This window comes from Indicator indicator, chromosome 26, assembly GCF_027791375.1.
Source record: "Indicator indicator isolate 239-I01 chromosome 26, UM_Iind_1.1, whole genome shotgun sequence".
Taxonomy (NCBI): domain Eukaryota; kingdom Metazoa; phylum Chordata; class Aves; order Piciformes; family Indicatoridae; genus Indicator; species Indicator indicator.
The window spans coordinates 9,581,652-9,601,008 of NC_072035.1; the positions used below are offsets into that span (position 1 = coordinate 9,581,652).

Here is a 19,357-nt window from a genome sequence, read left to right on the forward strand (position 1 = left end):
AAGGTCCCACACCTGGGCCAGGGAAACCCCCAGTAGTGGTCCAGGGTGGGGACGAAGGGCTGGAGAGCAGGTGTGAGGAGAAGGACTTGGGTGTGCTGGTGAGTGAAAAACTGGGCATGAGCTGGCACCATGCACTCACAGCCCAGACCCAGCCATGTCCCATCCCCAGCAGTGTGGGCAGCAGGTGGAGGGAGAGGATTCTACTACTCTGTTCTCCTCTGCTGAGACCCCCACCTGCAGTACTGGGTCTAGCTCTGGAGTCCTCAGCACAACAGAGACCTCTTAGAGTGGGGCCACAATAATGATGGGAGGGCTTGAAACCTTCTGCTGTGTGGCCAGGCTGAGACAGTTGGGGGTGTTCAGCCTGGAAAAGAGAAGCCTCCAGGAGACCTTGTGGTGGCCTTTCAGTGCTTAAAGGGGGCGATCAGAAAGCTGGGGACAGACTTTTGAGCAGGACCTTTTGTGACAGGACAAGGGGTAATTGACATTAAAAGAGGGAGATTCAGACTGGAGAGCAGAAAGAAATAGTTGACACTGAGGATAGCCAGACCCTGGCCCAGGTTGCCCGGAGAGGTGGAAGATGCCCCAAACCTGGAACCATTCCAGGTCAGGTTGTCTGGGGCACTGAGCAACCTGCTGTAATTGCAGATGGCCCTGCTGAGTGCGTAGGGGTGGGACAGGATGACTTTTGAAGATCCCTTCCAACCTAACTCATACCATGATTCTACCACACATCTGGAGTAGCGTGCAGCTGCACTGGCCAGGGTGGTGGGAGGCTGTCCGGGTGTCAGAGCTGACTTGACACCAGCAATGTTCTGTGTCTTGCAGCGTGGCCGCCTCGCTGGAGCCACGGCAATGAATGGGCACGCTCTGCCAGCGGGCACGCCAGCGCATCCCCGGGGCTGGCATGAGTTCTGTGAGCTGCATGCTATCAGCACCGCCAAGGAGCTGGCACGGCACTACCTGCGCTTCGCCACCGAGCACCCGCACCATGACCTCCTGGCCGCGGAGAACTTCTCCGTGCAGTTCACTGACCTCTTCCAGCAGTACTTCTGCCATGAGGTGAAGGAGGGCTTTGCCATGAACCAGCTCCACATCCTGCCCGCCGGCCTGGCGCGGGATTACCGGGAGACGCATCGGCAGCACGTGGATGCCTCCTTGGGCACAGTGGTGGCCACCAAAGCTGAGATGGAGCCGGGTACCCGCCCTGAGCAGCCCAGCCGAGCCCCTGAGGCCACCCCAACAGGGCTGCGCAAATCCTGGAGCTCGGAGGAGCTGGTGGGGCCAGCACGGCGACCGTTCTCACTCAGCCAGCTGCGCAGGAGCTGGCGCAGCCTTTTCCGACGCCGATCCTCAGATGCTCTCTCTGGGGATGGGGACGGGGAGGTGGCACCAGAGGCAGCTCTCAAGCCAGGACTGGGCAAGCGCATCCTGCCTTGGGGGCTGTCACGGGAGCAGCCCCCCGAGGTGCGCAAGGAGGGGATCCTCAAGTATGGACTACTGGATGAGAGCTCCTTGGACAGTGGGACGCGCTGGCAGCGCTGTCGCCTGGTGCTGCGGCGAGCGGGGACACCTGACAGCGAGGAATATGTGCTGGAGCTCTTCGACCCTCCCAAGGTAAGGACCTGCTGGTTCTTGCCCCTTTTGGCCAGGCAGTGCTGTGGATCACTTGGCAGCAGGTTGAGGACAATGTTAGGGCTGATCCTTCAAGGAAAAGTGGGGCCATAGTGCATCCCTGATCACAAAGGTTTCTCACCATGTGTGGTGGCTGGGCACTAGGACAAAGACCCAGATGGATTTGCTGTGCCACTGCTGTCCTTCCACTGCAGCCACTCGAGGCTGTACCTTATGTGTTTGAGACTTCTGAGAAGTAGAGCTGAGCCACTGAGGTGCCTTTTGGGGAGTGAAAGATGCTGTGACCATGTGCCAAAGGTGATGTGCAGGTGAATTATTGCAGCTGATCAAGGTGCAATTGCAATTCTTCCTGCCGGGACCCTAAACCTGGGGTTTCCAGCTAGAAGCAGAGCATCTGCCTTGTGAGCTGAGGCTAAAGCTTGGCGACGTCAATCCCACTCATCCCCAAACCCAATCTTGTCCCAGCAAGGTTGGGGGTCACTGGGTCAGGATAGAGCCTGGAGGCCTCCATCCCACTCATCCCCAGCCCTGTGGACCCGTCTCAGCAAGACTGGGAGTCACTGGGTCAGTATAGAGCACAGTGGCCTCCATCCCAGCAAGGCAAGGAGGCACCAAATCTGGTGACCCCAAATTCACCCTGTCCCCACTGTGGCATGGCTTCAGCAGCCGGGACATCTGCTTGCCTGAGCAAGTTGGGAAAGGAAAAATAAGAACAAAGAGCTGTGCTGCCTTCTGCTCACCATGGGGACTCTAAGGGAGCTGAATTTTACTTTTGTGGCTGGAAATTCAGATCTCGGCTACCCTGGGGAGCTCCCGTGGTGCTTAGACCCGGCTGGAGCGGAGATGATGCAGGATGTGAGTGAGCTGGGGAGCGATGTGGGGGTTGGAGGGGGGAGCTGGGGTGTTTAATCTTTAAAAAGACAGTTCTTCCACATGGCAGATCTTACGCAGGCGTGGTGGGCTGGGTTTTCTCTTTTTCCTTTTTTTTTTTTTTTTGTGTGTGTGCTTGTTTAACTTTGATGACTTAATTTGTGCTTTGTAAGGAAGAAGCCCTGAGTAGAGCCTTTGAGCTGCCTTTGCTGCTCAATGCAGCCCTGGGGCCAAGGAGCAGCTGGCCAAATTCCTGCTATTTCTGTCAAACAACCCCCATATTAAATATTATTAAAAAAAAAAATCCCAGAAGCACCACCAAAATTGTGCAATCTGAAAGTAAAAGCAAGTTTTGTTCTGTCGGGTCGGGGTAGCAGTTATCTGTCCCAGTAGGAGTGTGTGTCCCCATCCTGGGGCATGGGGAGGTCTGGCTCCCATCAGCATTGCTTTGGGGCTTCTTGGAGGGTGCTCTCAGCAGCTGGGCAGCACCCCTTGGTGCTGGCATGGTGCAGACTTAGGTGGTCTTCACTGTCTATCACTGAGTCTGTTTGGACTCAGTGATCTTAGAGGTCTTTTCCAGCTGATAGAATTCTATGTTGAACCTCACCACAGGGAACAGCCTGGTGGGGAGGGGGTGTTGAGCTGTTGCTGGTTCAGGTTCTGCTGCCAGATTTGCTGCAGGCTTTGCTCCTCCTCATCCTCACTGGTTGCTGCTCAGACTTGCCCTCGATGCTTTCCAAGAGCCAAAAATAAAAGTGAAGCAAGGGGATGCCCTCCCAGGGGCTGTTTGCTCACCATCACGGGGGGACTTTGGCAGCTGGGGTCGAGCATACCCCTTCATGAGTACCCACCTGTGCCTCCCAACCACAATCATGCCCAGGCACTAACCCTGGGTATATTTTTTCCCCCTGTATGCATTATGACAGGTGGCAATGGATTTGGCCACCTCCATGCCAGGTAGAACCCTTGGTGACCCAGCCCAGCTGTGGGGCAGAGCTGAGCCATCCTGGCTGCAGAGCCTGTCCCCAGAATTTTGGGCACAGCACGGGGAGCAGAACCAGCATCCCACTGGTGCTTACACACTGCAGCAGCACCCTTGTCCCTCAGGACAAGAGCCTGACTGGGTTCCCACTGCATCCTGCCTGCCAGCAGCACCTGGCACTGGCAAACTGAGCTTTCCCCTCTTTTTTATTTCCTTTTTTTGTTTATTTTTGACTCGTCCCTCCCTTGGGAAGCAAGCCCAGCACACAGCACATTCTTCCTCTCCCTGCAGCCCCTGCCCAGCTTTGACCCATGGGAAGGAGGCATTTAAAAGGAGACATTTACTCAGTTCACCCAGCGCTCTGCAGCTTTAGTCTTTCCACTTTGCCACAAGTCTCCATCCCATGGAGATTTACCCATCACCATGAGGCCAGGGACCCTGTGATCCCCCAGGACCTCAAGCTGGGGAGTTTCTCAACCAGGTCTGCGGAAGAGGGGGATGTTCCTCACTGGAGTCTCTGGATTAAATTGCTTCCTGTGCAAATACTCTCAGGGCGGGTCCTTCCTTTCTAATTAACTGGGCTGAGGCCAGATCCTGTCTCGTTTACAGCAGAATCCCTCCAGCTCCTTTCTCAGTAACTGCTGCTGGATTCTGGGGGTGGTAGAAAACCCTGCACTGGGCTGGTGGGTCCTATTCCCCAAACCCAGCAAGGGGACAAACCCCAGAGTGGTGGGAAGAGAGCAGCTTTGTAATGGAGTTTTGTTTTGTTTTAATTTAAAATAATAGTAGAAGTTATTTATTATTCATATATAAATATGTTCAGCCTGGAGAAGAGAAGGCTCCAGGGAGACCTTCTGATGGACTTCAATGCTTAAAGGGGATGATAAGAAAGCTGAGGACAGACTTTTGTCCAGGACCTGCTGTGACAGAACAAGAGGTGATGGTTTAAACTAAAAGAGGGAGATTCAGACCACAGAGAAGGAAGAAATGTTTTACATTGAGGGTCATGAGAATCTGGCCCAGGTTTCCCAGAGAGGTGGAAGATGCTCTGTCTGCAGAACTATTGCAGGTCAGGTCATTTGGGGCTCTGAGCAGCCTGCTCTAGTTGCAGATGTCCCTGCTGAGTGCAGGGGGGTTGGACTGGATGACCTTTAAAGGTCCATTCCAACCTAAACCATTCTATGGAGGGAGCCCCCTTCCCTCCATCCACGGGACACTCACAGAACTTTGCTGCTGCCTTTCACACATGTTGTGGATCCTTCCCTGATTTGAAGATGCTGTTGATCATCATGAAAGATGAATAATAAGCAATGTTAAAAACCGTCCCTGGGGACGTTCATCCCTTGCTGGTCTCAGGACCGTTAGGCTTGGTCACCCTTGAGGTCTCTCCAGAAGCAGCCTCCTTTTCTCCCTTTAAATAATATATTGTAATTGGGAATTCAACTCAACTTCCCAATGGAAAAGGTTGTCAAGGCCTGGACGAGGCTGCCCAGGGCAGTGGTGGAGTCCCATCCCTGGAGGGATTTCAAAGCCATGGAGATGCAGTGCTGAGGGCCATGGTTTAGTGGTGACCTGGCAGGGTTGGGTTAATGGTTGGACTGGATGATCTTAAAGCTCTCGTTGAACCAAAATGATTCTGTGATTTTGTCAAACCAAGCTCCCACACATTCAGCCCCTTGCAATGACCTCGGAGAAGCAGAGTATGTGGGGAAAGGGAGGTGGCTCCACATGTGCCACACCATGATTCAGCCACTGCCCCATCAATCTGCTTTTGGCAGTTTTTATCTTATTTTAACCCCCCTGGTGAGCTCCAACAGGGCCTCTCCGCCTAATCCCGTAACATGCCCAGCATCAAAGGGAGCAGGGCTCTTTGAAGGGCCCTAATCCCATTTACTGCTTGGATGGTGAAGGGCTGAGTGCTGGCGAGCCATGCTGAAGTCACCTGCAGTCCCTGTGGCACTGCCTGCCATGGGCATCCTGTTCCCCAGGGATGTGCTGGTCTTGTGGGAGCATCAGCTGGGTGGATGTGGCTTCCCATGCTAGCAGCTACTGCTGGCTTGGTTTTGGCATCACTCCTTCCTTCCCTGAGTGCTGGAAAAATGTTGTTGCACAGATGGGATTTGGAGATACCTCCATAGGTTGGATCCCAGCTAGGCTGCAGGGCACTGATGGGCTCAGGGCACCCAGTACAGCACCCAGATGCCCACTTTAGAGACATGCTGGAGGGTGCTGGTGTGCTGGGAAGAGGAGGGGAGCAAGAGTGCGGTGCCAGCCACCAGTGCCAGGATGAGGGGATGATGTTCCATGGCATCTGGGGCTAGACCCAGTGCCAGTGGGACCATCTTGATGTCCCACTGGTGCACCTGGAGTAGAAGGCTACCAGGGTGTCTATAGTGCCTGTACATATGGGTGGATGTATATATGTGCACAGGAAACCCAGTGAAACCCTGGGTATAGTCCCAGGTGTGCAGCAAAAGTGGATTCTCTGATGTCTGAGGGTGATGCTCACCACTCCTCCCTGCTGTCCATGGAGGCACTTTCTCCTCTACCACACTTTATTCTCATGGAAATCTTGGGATCAAGTAGCTCTGAGGCCTCTCTGCCTTCATAAATGTAAGCCAAAGCTGGTGAAAGTTGTTTGCATGTTTTAGGGCATCCCACTGGGGTTTTTGGGGCTGCTCCATCAGCTGAATGATCCCCAGCCCCAAGTGCCTTTCCTATGACTGAATCCTAAACTCCATTAAAAACCCCCACAATTTGCAACAGAAATGTCCTGAGCCCTTTCTGTGGGCCAGATGTTTTCACAGGAAAGGGAAGGGAAATGGGATTTGCATTTGTGCTGGTTTCTTGATGGCATTTTAATGAAATCCAGTGCATCCCATAAATTGATGGCACGCCGAGACAAGCTGGGAAGCCTCCTTCCGCTGAAAACCCTGTGGTGCCTGTCATGGCTCCTAGATCTTCAGCCCTGGCCACAGGAGGAGCAGTATTTTTATCTCTGCTCAGTGTGAGACTGCTTTGACTTCCTTTTTTCACCCTCCTCTTCTTTTTTTCTCTTCTTTTTTTCTCTTCTTTTTTCCTCTTCTTCTTTTTTCCTCTTCTTCTTTTTTCCTCTTCTTCTTTTTTCCTCTTCTTCTTTTTTCCTCTTCTTCTTTTTTCCTCTTCTTCTTTTTTCCTCTTCTTCTTTTTTCCTCTTCTTCTTTTTTCCTCTTCTTCTTTTTTCCTCTTCTTCTTTTTTCCTCTTCTTCTTTTTTCCTCTTCTTCTTTTTTCCTCTTCTTCTTTTTTCCTCTTCTTCTTTTTTCCTCTTCTTCTTTTTTCCTCTTCTTCTTTTTTCCTCTTCTTCTTTTTTCCTCTTCTTCTTTTTTCCTCTTCTTCTTTTTTCCTCTTCTTCTTTTTTCCTCTTCTTCTTTTTTCCTCTTCTTCTTTTTTCCTCTTCTTCTTTTTTCCTCTTCTTCTTTTTTCCTCTTCTTCTTTTTTCCTCTTCTTCTTTTTTCCTCTTCTTCTTTTTTCCTCTTCTTCTTTTTTCCTCTTCTTATTTTTTACTTTTTCCTTCTTTTTTTCTTTTTTTTCCCCTCTTTCTTTTTCCCTTCCTTTCACCTGAAGTTGGTTTCTCAGAATTGCCACCTCCTGAGCAAGCAGGTCTTGCACTGACTGGGCTCTGATGTCAAGCACTTGGGGCTCTGTGTGGCAGCTGGTCAGGCATGGAGTAGGGTATATCCCAGCATTGTGATCCCAAACCCCATCCCACCTCCTCCTGGATATGCTTTGGACCTCCTGGACCAATTTAAGCTGCTCAAATATGGTTGTAAGTGACTCAGCTGAGGATATACTAAGAGGTGGTAGTGGAGAGAGGATCTGCTATTGCTTTCTGCCTACAGGGATTCAGAGGCCACATTTCAGGAAGCCGTGACCCCAGCAGCAGCTGTGTTTTCATCCTTATCCCAGGCAAATCTCAGGCAAAATGGTCGTTTCCTCCCAGGGGAATCTGTTGCCTGCAGGCTCCAGTAAACCCCCGAAAGGTTTGCTGGAGCTTGTGGGCAGCAGATGCCCCATAAGAAGATTTTGTTGGTAATGGGACACACCTCAGTGCCTCATCATCACCCTGGCCCCAGGAAAAATCATCAATCTGGATCCCATTTGGTGTCCTCCATCCTGTGAACCATGTGTGTTCCTGCCCTCATCCTCGTGGTTGGCCCAGGGGTGAGTTGGATCACACCACGTGTGCGTTTCTGGCTTTGCTGGAATTAAAATGTCAAAGAATTCCAGGCTGGAGGCAGGAGGCTGCTGCCTTGATCTTCCAGCCAAGAGTGACCGTGTTGCATTCGCTCTTGGTGGCTGGACAGCGTGTGGACAGAGCTGCATCCCTCTTCTGGCATCTCCAGGGCCTGCTTCTGTCTCCCTGCATTCTTAGGGACCACATCACTCTCCTGTCATGTCCCTCCTGCCATCTCCAGAGACTGCATCCTTCTGGCGTCTCCAGGGTCTGCATCCCTTTGCTGGAATCCCTCTCCCAACATCTCCAGGCACCACATCCCTCTCCTGGCTTCCTTCTCCTGGCATTCCGAGGGACTGCATCCCTCTCCTAGCATCTCCAGGGGCTGCATCACATTCCTGGCATCCCTCTCCTGGCATTCTTTACCTGGCATCTCCAGGGAAAGCATCTTTCTCCTAGCATCCTTCTCCAAACATCTCCTGGCAGCCTTAGGGACCACATACCTGTCATGGCATCTCCAGGGGGTGCATGGCATTCCTCACATATCTGTCCTGGCATCTTTAGCCCTGCATCTCCAGGGACCTCATTCCTCTCCTGGCATCCTTAGGGACTGCTTTCCTCTCCTAGCATCCTTATCTCTGTATCTCCAGGGACCACATCTCATTTCTAGCATCTCCAAGGATCACATCCATCTCCTGGCACCCCTTTTCCAGTATCCTTGTGGGGACCACATCCTTCTCCTCACACTCCGAGGGCAGAAACCAGGAAACCTTCCACGGGATAAGAAGGGGAGGGGTTTGGTAGAACAATTCCTTTGGGAGAGGTGAAACCACAGGCGGAGCCGCCCCGAGAGCCGCCCGCAGGCTTTCACCGCCGGGCGTCTGTCTTGCGCGCTGGGCTTTCGGCGCGGCTCCGCTCGCCGTTCTTCGAAGGCGCTCGGGGTGGGTGCCCTGCTGGTATTTGGAGATTTTGGTGGTGATTTCACAACCCTCCCCCCACTCCCCCCTTCCTCCATTTCCCCCCTCCGCCTCCGTCTCTTTTTTTTTTTTTTTTTTTTTTTTTGGTATGGCAGGGTGAGGGCACATGGGGAAGAGGGGAGGAGGGTGATGAGACAAAAGGTTATTTGTCATTTATTAACCACAACTTTTTCCATCCTTGGTCATGCACGGAAAAAACACTTTTAGCAGTGTAACCACAGCCTCGGAGTTAATTGCTGAAGAGCAGACTTTCTTATTTTGGAAACTGTGTTGCTGGGATGGAGCTCGCTGGGGCTTGGTTGAGTTGAGAGGGGAAGGGTGTGGGATGGAGCCCAGACCTGCTGCTTCCCCATCAGTACTGGCATTGCTGGGGTAGCAGAAGAAGGGCTCCAAGGTGAAGGCTCCTGGTCGGGCATTGGAGTAGGTTGCCCAGGGAGGTGGAATTGCCATCCCTGGAGGTGTGCAGGAAATGTGTGGCCATGGCACTTTGGGACATGGTTTAATGGCCATGGTGGTGTTGGGTTGATGGTTGGGCTCAATGATCTTGGAGAGCTTTTCCAACCCAAAGAATTCTGTGATTCTGGTTTCCTTTATAATTCCTGTCCTTGAAGATCCACCCTGGGGTAGGTTTTACCCCATCCCTATGACCCTCCTCTGCTCATGGAGGTGACACTTCACTGCCAACCAGCACGTGACTGCTGATGGTCAGGGCCATCTCTTCAGGGATGCTGCAGAGCTGCTCAGGTAGGAAAGCACCACATGCAAGTGGGGAAGTGAGCAAGAACTTGAGATATTAAGAGAATCTCAGGAATAGGGACTGGGAAAACACTCAATGATTGCTCTTCCCTCCTTCTCTCACAGCTAGAAGTGTGAGGGACCACAGGGTACTGGTGGGTGCAGCCAATGTGAGATGCCCAGTGGTGGGTTTGGGTGATTGTCTCTTTCTTTTTCTTTTTTTTTTCTGCTTTTTTCTTTTTTTTTTTTTTTTTCGTGGCCCAGGATGTGGTTGTTTGAGGCTGAGTGCTGCTGCTTTCAAAGGTAAATATTTATGAGAGCCTGCATAGGCAGTGCGAGGTCTGGAAGGATTTTTCCCAGCAACAGGGGCTTGGATTCATCCCAGCTCTGGGATCTGGAAAGATTCTTCTCAGCAACAGGGGCTTGGATTCATCCCAGCTCTGGGATCTGGAAGGATTCTTCTCAGCAACAGGGGCTTGGGTTCATCCCAGCTTGGGGATCTGGGAGGATTCTTCCCAGCAACCAGGGCTTAGGTTTATTGCAGTTGCAACCAATGCTTGTGATGGGCTTTGTGATATTCACCATCATCTTGAGATTATATTAAAAATCAAAGCATTTGGGGCAAGATCTGCTGCAGGGTGCAGCACTGGGCAGGTGGCAGGTCCTGTTTTGGGACTGAAATACCTATGTAGGGGGCATGGAACGCTCCCACATGGGCTCTTGAAGCTCTTGCATTATTCTTGGTGGTACAAAACCCCTGGGTAATGGAAAATTCTGAGGTGATGCAAAACCCTAGAACATTCTGGGGACCATGGGGACCCTATGGGGTCCATGCTGGGCACCTCACATCCTCTAGCCTTCTGGGGTTGGGCTTTGGGGTGACTCATCCCCCAGCTGCAGCCAGCTCCTGCCTGCAAGCAGACACCTTGTTTACTTTCCACGCTTGTTATTTATTCCAGGAAATTATCAGAGTAGCCCACGCTGGAAGGGACTTTGGCTTAAAATAACTCAAAAGCCATAAAGGGGCTGGCACATGGCACCTGTTCACAGAACCCCCTTTAGAGCTCTCAAATCCCTAAACCCTGCTGGGAATATGAGCCACTGGGCTCACTGGTTTTAGGGGGGTGAGGGGCTGCATGGCTTTTGGATGGTTTGCAGGGTTTTGTGATGACTTAGAGGACTTTGGGGTAGTTTGCAAAGGTGTGGAGTGGTTTAGAGGTGGCTTTCAGGGGCTTGGGGTGGTTTTCAGGCTTTTGGGGTGGCTTGCAGGATTTTGAGGTGCTTTACAGGGTTTTGAGGTAGCTTGCAGGATTTTGGGGTGCTTTACAAGGTTTTGGGGAGGGAACATTGACTCGGTGGCCACTGCCTCACTCAGTTGAGGTTGATCAATGCACAGAGGGGCAACCAGCCACTGGGATGAGGGGAGAGAGTTTTTGAGTTGGACATCCCCAGATCCCTCCCTCTGGGTTTGGATTTATCCAGCAGCTCCTGGGGTGATGTTTTGCAGCTCCCCAGGTTTGATTTGATAAGAAGCAGGGTTCAGTGGGATGCTGGGGTCTGGGCTGTGGTTTCTCCCATTGCCTTTCATGGCGCTCAGCAGCAGCTCGTGAACAGAAGGTGCTTTGTGCCCCTGAGGCAGTGCTTCAGGCCAGCACAACGGTGCCTCTTGTCACCACTGAGTCCAGTCCCCTCAGGGATGGCTCTGTCCCCTGCCCTGGGCTTTGGGACTGTTCAGAGGTGGGGGTGTCTTGGAAACTTTTGACCTGCTGGTGCTTGTGGTATGAGGATGCTGGCTGGGGTTTGGGGTGGGCAGTGCAGGTGATGGCCAAGATCTGTTGAGGCTGAAGCTCACACAGCAGTCCACAGCAAGGATTTCCACTTGTGCTTCTCTGCTTAATGGAGGCAGGAAATCTACCTTCAGTTCCCCATGCCCAGAACAGAGAAGCCCATGATGGTGCTCACTGCAGCTGGCAGTAGGTTTCAGGGTGAGCAGCCTCGGTATGCAAGCAGAGAAGTAGGAGTGTGCCACCCTGGGGTCCTCCCCAGTGAGTTTTGAGGGGTGAGCTGAACTGGGAGACCCTTCAGTGGAAGTGAGGTGCAGAGGCGCATGAGAGGCCAGGGTTGTGCAAGGAAAGGGCCCCATTCCAACACTAGCATTGGCATGGGGTGAAGCTCTCCTCTTGGGATCAGCTCTAGTGCAAACACCCTCGTCGGAGCATTGGGATTATCTGTGCTACAGTCCCCTTGAACTCTGGGATTAGCCACTGGAGAATGGAGACTGGGTTTAGCTGTGCTGCAAACCTGCCAGTCTGAGCACTGGTGGTGCAGATCTCTGAGGATGAACCCCAGGATAAGGCATGGTGTAAACACCCAAGGGCACATGCTGGGATTATCTATGGTGCAAAGTCCTCAAGGATAAGCGTTGGGTTTCACCCTTGTGGAAATTCCCAAGGACAAACTGGGTTTATCTATCAGGCAAAGTTCCCAAGGATGGCTGCTGGAATTACTTATGGTGCCACCCCCTATGATGATCACTGGTACAGCAAACACCTTTCACCCTCCAGCATGACCCATGGTGTTCCCTCTCCCAGCCTCATGAGCCCCTTGTCATCACCCCACTGCCCTGTGTGGGGGCACTGGGAAGTGGTTCCCCTCCCCTTTGCCAGGAATCCTCTGGCTCCTGGGAAACTTCGCAAAATTCCCCAGGGCCACGGACGTGGGACATGGTTTTACACTGGCATAACCCAGTCCTCACACCACTGCAGATCTTGCTGGCCATCCACCCAGCCGTCCATCCACCAGCAGCCTGATGCTGCAGCTCTGGCTGAGGTCTGTCCCTTGAGTCAGGGGCACAGGGCAGGCTCCGTGATTTACAAGAAGCGACAAATCTCGCCCGTGTCTGTCGGGGACCTTGCACAAGGGCTTGTGGCTCTTCCTTGCCTCCCGCGGCGTGACTCAGAGTGGAAGTGAAAGAGTCGGCGTGGGGAACCCCCCGGTGCGTGGAGGGGCCGGCGGCAGCGCCCGCCGCTCTCGAAGGATTTGCTCTCTGCTCCCACAGTCCCGGCACATTGCCCCTGCCGTCGCTGCTGTGCCACCACTGTTCAAAGATTGTCATCATTTCTGCGCCATGCCATCGCCATCGTTGTGCCACCACCCTCACTGCTGTGTCACTTCCATCATCACTGTGCCACTGCCATCACTGCCATGCCACCACCATTGTTGCTGCACTGCCACCATCATCACCATGCCACTGCTGCTGTACCACCACTGTCATCCCCATGCCATTGCTTTTGCCAGTAGGGCACTGAGTCCTAGCCAAATCCATTAGGAAAAGTGGGTGGCCATGGCTCCCTCCCATGCAAACCAGCATTGTGGGTGGTGGCAGCACTGCAGGGACCCAGCAGGAATCAGCTGAGCCGGGAGGCATCTGGATGGACAGTGGGTGCCAGCACCCTGCCAGTGTGTGGGTCAAACCTAGCATCTCCTAGGCATGGGCAGCATGAAGTAACTCTCATTCCTGGACAGCCAGATGCCACCTTCTTTTCCCCATCCAGAAAAGCTCTCTCAACATCCCTGTGTACCCACAGTAGTCCTGCCCCTTAGGCCACCAGCTCAGAGCATCACAGCATGAGCTTTCCTGGCTGCATTGGGAGGAATTTTACTTCCAAAACCTCTCCATAAATCCAAAATATCTTTGTTGGACAGGTGTGGGGGTTACTACTGTGCCAAGCTAGCACTCCTGGGTGGTGGTTTCCCCACCACTGCTCACCTGTGGAGGCAGGAATGGTGAGTGGAAAGATACTGAGCAGGCTGCCAGATGGAGGCTCACCATGGGAGGATGATCCAGCAGATCACCAGCTCTGTGGCCGTCACACGCTGGCCTTGAGCAAACATAGGTGGTGAGGAAAGCAGTGGGTGCAGGCACTGCGGTGAGCTGGGACTGGGGCTTTGCTTGGCGGAAGCACAGCAGCTCCTCTCCCTGCAACGCCTGAGTGCAGCTGTGACCTTGGCCTGACCCCCAGCTTGTGCTCCTGGTATGACCACAGTGCCGAGCTGGCACTGGTCTCCTTCCTATATTTGGCAGATGCTGGCAAGCCCCACTTTCTCCCAGCCACCCTGCCCTCCCCAGGTCCTCCCTGTGCCGTGCTCGTTCTTCCTGGTGCCATGCTGGTTCTCCTGTGCCACAGTGGTGCTCCCCATCTTGGTTATCTTTGTGCTGTGCTGGTTCCCCATGTGCCGTCTTAGTTCTTCTCATGCCATGCTGGTTCTCCTGTGCCATGCTTATTCTCCCCATGCCATACTACTTCTCCGAGAGGAAACAGCCTCAAGTTGCCCTGAGGGATGTTTAGATTGGATATTAGCATCAACATCTTCCCCAGAAGGGTTGGCAAGCCCTGGCCCAGGCTGCCCAGGGCAGTGGTGGAATCTCCATCCCTGGAGGGATTTCAAAGCTGTGTAGATGTGGTGCTGAGGGCCATGGTTTAGTAGTAACCTGGCAGTGCTGAGTTAATGACTGGACTTGATGATCTCAAAGGTCTCTTCCAACCAAAACAATTCTCTGATGATGGCAGCTGTGCCCTGGGAGCTTGGGTGTGCAGCTTTGCAGGAGATCATGTCCCTGGCTGATTGGGGGGGGGGGGGGGAATGCTCAGATTTGTGCTGAGCTTTCCCCCATGTTCTTGGGATACTTTAAGGAGCAATAGGATGAACTCCATGGGTTGGGAACTGATGCTGCTTGGGCTGAAGGCAGAGCTGGGACAATCTGCGCTTGGCAGTGATAGGTAACCAGCTCCATAATGGTGCCCTGGCACCTTTCTTGGTGAGAAGGAGGAAGCTGGGTGCTGGCTGAGCACTCACTGTGTTGAGTGTGCAGTTTTGGTTACCTAGAATTGCCTTTCTCAGTACCGGCTGCCATCGAGCAGGGCATCTTGTGGTGAGGCACGGCGGTTCGGGGGGCGGGGGCACCGTGCCTGCGGTAGGCACTTCTCTGAAGCTAGACTGGTTTTTCGGGCACCCTATCTCTCTGCTGCATCATTTCCTTCTCCCTTTGCACTCTCCCTGTCTGCAGGGAAGGATGTAGAGGGCTTCACAGAACTCTCCTCCCCCCCCCCCTTTAATTTTTTTTCCAGGAATTTCTCATTTCCTAGGAAAGCAAGAGGCCGACTCCCAACCAGTTGATAAAAAACCAGCCAGGCTGGCGAGCTTGGCGACGTGCTGGGTGTCACAACCTCCAAGTTGGGAAAGCAGCCAAGATGGGCAACTCGTTGGTTTTCTCCCTGGAGGAATTTGCTTGGGATGTGGTTAACTTCCAAAGAGGGGGAAAAAAAAATTCTTTGGGATAAGACATCAGTGGCACTGTGGCACCCCTTGGCTCCGCTGGTGACAGTGATTGCAGCTGCAGCTAGCTGCAGCTGCAATCACTGTCACCAGTGGGGCTCGGGGGGGGTTGCCGTGGTAGCACCAACCCTGTTGCACATTGACTTTTGGTGAGCAACTTCTAAGAACTTTCTTTTCAGTGCAGCTGATAAGGGCTGATCCCTCTCACGCTGCGTTTCCGGCCCCAAAGTACATTGAGTCCTTGGTTGAGTGTGTCGAGGGAGGGAGGAAAGGGGAGGAGCAGAGGGGGGTTGGATGGAGAATGAAATTAAAAAAAAGCAACCAAACATGGTTTGGTTGGGTGACTGTGGAGAGTGCTGAGGTAGGGTCATGCAGGTGGTTGGGGAGATGATGTGGATGGCTTGGCCACAAGCATGGCAAGATTGGGGTGAAATGGACGTGGTTTGTTTGGCAAATGTTTGTGGGGTGAAGCACCCACAGTCTTGGCTGTGGATTGGAGAGGACCTGAGCTGGCCTGGGTTAGGAAGGTGGTGGAGTCACTGTCCCTGGAGGTGTTCAAGAAACGTGTGGACATGGCACTTAGGGACATGGTTTAATGGCCATGGTGGTCTTAGGTTGATGGCTAGACTCGATGATCTTAGAAGTCTTTTCCAACCAAAACAATGCTGTGATTCTGTGACTCAGCCTTTGGGACGCTGAAGCCACTGTGTGAATCATAACCGGCCAAAATTTAGTCATACCACACTGCCATCAAGCCTGGTACAGAGGGATGAGTTCTGCACACACTGGCACCCGCTGCACAAGATGGGCTGCATGCTTGGCTCCATCCATGGGGATAAGCACAGAGGGGTCAACTCCATCACCCAGTGCAAGGGTCCCTCAGGGCCATTTCACACCCAGGAGGGTCCCCAGCAACCCAGATACAGCTTGGTGCCAGTGGCAGCTAGGCAAGTGCCACGTGACATGGCCTCGCAGCGGTCAGTGGCTCCCCTGCCAGTGTGCTGGGTGGCAGAGGAACCGAAAGCTGCTGGGAGGGACATTGTTGGCCTTCTGGAAGTGTCTGCTCAGCATTTTGCCATCTGCCTGTGTCAGCGTCAAACCAGCTGCAGGCACCTCTCAGCATGCCACCTCTGAGCTGACCCTGGCACCCCTAAGTGGGGTGCTTGCTTTCTGCACCCCAGTTTCCTCATTGGGGCAGTCTCCCTGCTACATGTTTCCATACTGGGAACCCCGTTCTCCCTTCTTACCTCCACCCACCCTGCCACTTCTGGGTCCTTGGGGGAGCACTTGCTCTGGGCACTGTGTGACTCACTAAGTGTGCCCTGAGAACAGCTGGGCAGTGCCCTGCAGGGTATTTCCTTGCCACATGGGGCATCTGCTTGCCACACAGGGTATTTCCATGCCCAGGGGTATTTCTCTGCAGAGCAGGGTATTTCCTTCATGACTCTCCTGCCTCAGGGTGGCTCCTGGCAGGCTTGACCCCATCCTGATAGAGCAGTAGGCTGTGTGGGAGATGTTTTGGGGTGTGAGAGGTGGTGAGGCTCATCTCAGCCACCGTGTTGCCCTCCACAGGGCTCGAAGCTGAAGCTGCACGCTGCCTGCTCTGCCATCCAGGAGGTGCGCAGGTGCACACGCCTGGAGATGCCTGACAACCTCCACACCTTCGTCCTCAAGGTAGGGCCCTGCTGATGCCCCAAGGCATTTCCCACCCTCTGGCACATACATGGCTGCCCAAAGCTCCTGTGCCAAATTTTGGTTCCTCTTTCCATCTGAGGAAGGGGTGCACAGGGGGATGTGGTATGTGGGGTGGGGGATGCTCTGTCCCAGCTGGGGGTCAAGGTCAGTCCCTGAGCATGGGTGAGTGGGAGGGGACTGCATATGTCTCTCTCCCTGAGCCCCTATATCTCTCTTTGATGTCCCCCAGGTCACCAATGCCACTGACATCGTGTTTGAGGTGGGGGACGAGCAGCAGCTCAACTCCTGGACGGCTGAGATCCGGGAGTGCGCACACAGAGGGTAAGCACAGGGATGTCCCCAAGCCTGGGAATGAGGACAGTCACTCCATGACCCTAGCATTGTTCCTGTCCCCCAACCACTGGTGCTCAGCCTGGCTTCACCTGTCCTCGGCAGGTCCGATGTGGGTGACCCTGAGCTCCTGGCATGTCGGCATCCTGACCCTGCAGCCACCAGCCCCACCACCAGCACCGACACCCTCAGCCAAGGTGAGCAGTGAGGACACCTGTGGGACCTGGGGATCGGGGCAGAATTGCTGGGGGGGGTCCTTGCCGTGCTTAGCCAGGCTGATCAGGTAGGGGGACAGAGACAGAGGGGAGGGGGACAGGGGATCCCCTGCATCCCCAGGGTGCTCATCTGTGTGCCCTGGCAGGGGCAACACCGGGGTGCCCAGGGGAGGCGGCAGGGCCGAAGATGGAGCAGTTCCTCTCCTCCTGCCCCTGGTTCCACGGACCCATCTCCCGAGTGAAGGCGGCTCAGCTGGTGCAGCTGGGGGGGCTGGAGGGCCATGGAGTCTTCCTGGTGCGGCAGAGCGAGACCCGGCGCGGCGAGTACGTGCTCACCTTCAACTTCCAGGGCAGAGCAAAGGTACAGGCAGGAGAGGGGCTGGGGGCGGCGGGGTGGGAATCTCACAGGAGCCCCTCGGGCAGCTGCAGTGCAGTCCATGCCCCATCCCACCCCGAAGAGATCCTCTGCCTTCCTGGTCCCTGCCCTGATGCCCGTAGAGGGCTGGTGATCCCATGGCCGCTCCTGTGGGGGAGCAAAACCCCTGCAGTGAGCAGGGTACCGCGGGCTGGGGACGCAGCACTTCACGCTGAAGCCTCGTGTCCCACCCCAACCCCAAATATCCCTGTGTCCCTCCATCATCTCCTCCAGCACGGGAGCCGCTGGAAGGGTAACGGGTCCCTGCTCCTCCCCGCAGCACCTGCGGCTGGCGCTGACGGAGCGGGGCCAGTGCCGCGTCCAACATCTCCGCTTCTCCTCCATCGTGGAGATGCTGCACCACTTCCACCGCTACCCCATCCCGCTGGAGTGCGGTACAGCCTGTGACGTCCGGCTGTCCAGCTACGTCGTTGTCCTGCCTCAGCCCCAAGGTATGTGGGCCTGGAGGAACGAGGACGTTCCCATGGGATGCAGGGAATGGGGAGCCTTGTCCCAGTGGGAAAGTCCCTGGGGTAGAGGTGGGTGTCCCAGGACTGGGCAGAGCTGAGCCTTTTGGCCACATGCGGTAGTGGGAAGTGGAAGCATCCAGGCAGGGGCACAAAAGGTGACTCCCGAGTTCCCCGCTTCCTCTTTTAAGAAAGGAGAAGCTGCCTCAAACCACCAGCAGCTCCCTACTGCTGCTGGGGTGGGGGTGGGGTGCTCCTTGCACCCCAGGGTAATGGGGCAGGAGCATCCCACCAACCAGACATCTCCCCTCCACCCACAGCTCCTGGCTCCAGCACCACGGTCCCTCTCCCCTTGCCCATCCCCAGCTGGAGCCCTGAATTCAGCCTCACCCCCACCAGTTCCTCCTGCCCTCATGGCCATGACGAGCCCCCCCCATGTCCTCCTTCGGAGCAGATCTTCCACCTGGTGCCACCCCCGGCCGAGCTGGCGCAGAGCCTGCGCCCGAGCAGGGCGGCTACGGCTGCCGGCGCCCGGCACCGCGATTCGGACTACGAGGTGGAGGCACCGGGGCGGGGCCACGTCCGAGCCATCGACAACCAGTACACGCCGCTCTGACGGGCACCGGGATGCACTTTCAGGTGGAGAAATCCTAGAGACCTTCCGGGTATCCCATCGAGAGAACGAATGTACCTAATCCCTTCTGGTTAGGGATGATTATTCTATTTTTGCAAGGAAGGGGGTAATTTCTCACTCCAGTACGAGTGTGCTCCCTCCCTTCGGCCTGTTAAAGGGCCTTTTAGTTGTATTTTCAGTTGTTGTTGTTATCAAAGCTTTCTGGTTACTGTTTACACACACCGCTCGTGCCTGCATCCGTGCCGAGCATCGCGCCGTGGGGCTCGGTCTCCTGCCTACCCCTGACACGACAGCGTCCTTACAATTGGAGAGAGGGAAAGAAAAAAAAAAGCAAACAACCCCACAAAAAACACCAAAAGAAAAAAGAAAACAAACAAACAAAAACACACAAAAAAAAAAAAAAGAAAAGGAAAAAACAAAATAATAGTGAATTATACAATTGGAGAGAGAGGGAAAAAAAAACAAACACACACCCCCCCCCCAAAAAAAAAGAAACAAGGGAAATAAATAGTGAATTGTACAACTGGAGAGAAGGGAAAAAAAAACAAAAACCCACACACCACCACCACCACCCCCAAAAAAAAAAGGAACAAAAAAAAAAAACAAACCAGAAATAATAGTGACTTATACAATTGGAGAGAAGGGGAAAAAGAAAAAAACAGACACCCCTCTCTCCAACTCCCCTCTCCCCCCAAAAAAGCAAGGGGAAAAAAGAAAGAAAAGGAAAAAAACAACAATAATAGTGAATTATAAATTCATCGACCAGTTGCTGCTGTGGGCCAAGCCCAGTCCTCCCCATCCCAGCACCTGCTGCCAAACCCTCCAGCAACGCCCGGACCTGCCGGCGCTGA

At 54.0% G+C, this 19,357-nt stretch overlaps 1 protein-coding gene across 1 annotated transcript; it reads left to right on the plus strand.

The window, feature by feature from the left end:
- The first annotated feature begins 840 nt into the window (after positions 1-840).
- SH2B3 (SH2B adaptor protein 3) lies at positions 841-18,874 on the plus strand. Its single transcript, XM_054392505.1, has 7 exons — positions 841-1,617; positions 16,323-16,424; positions 16,675-16,766; positions 16,881-16,972; positions 17,137-17,351; positions 17,686-17,857; positions 18,193-18,874. The coding sequence occupies exons 1-7, from the start codon at positions 856-858 to the stop codon at positions 18,486-18,488; spliced, it is 1,731 nt and encodes a 576-aa protein (XP_054248480.1). The 5' UTR covers positions 841-855; the 3' UTR covers positions 18,489-18,874.
- The last annotated feature ends 483 nt before the right edge of the window (positions 18,875-19,357 follow it).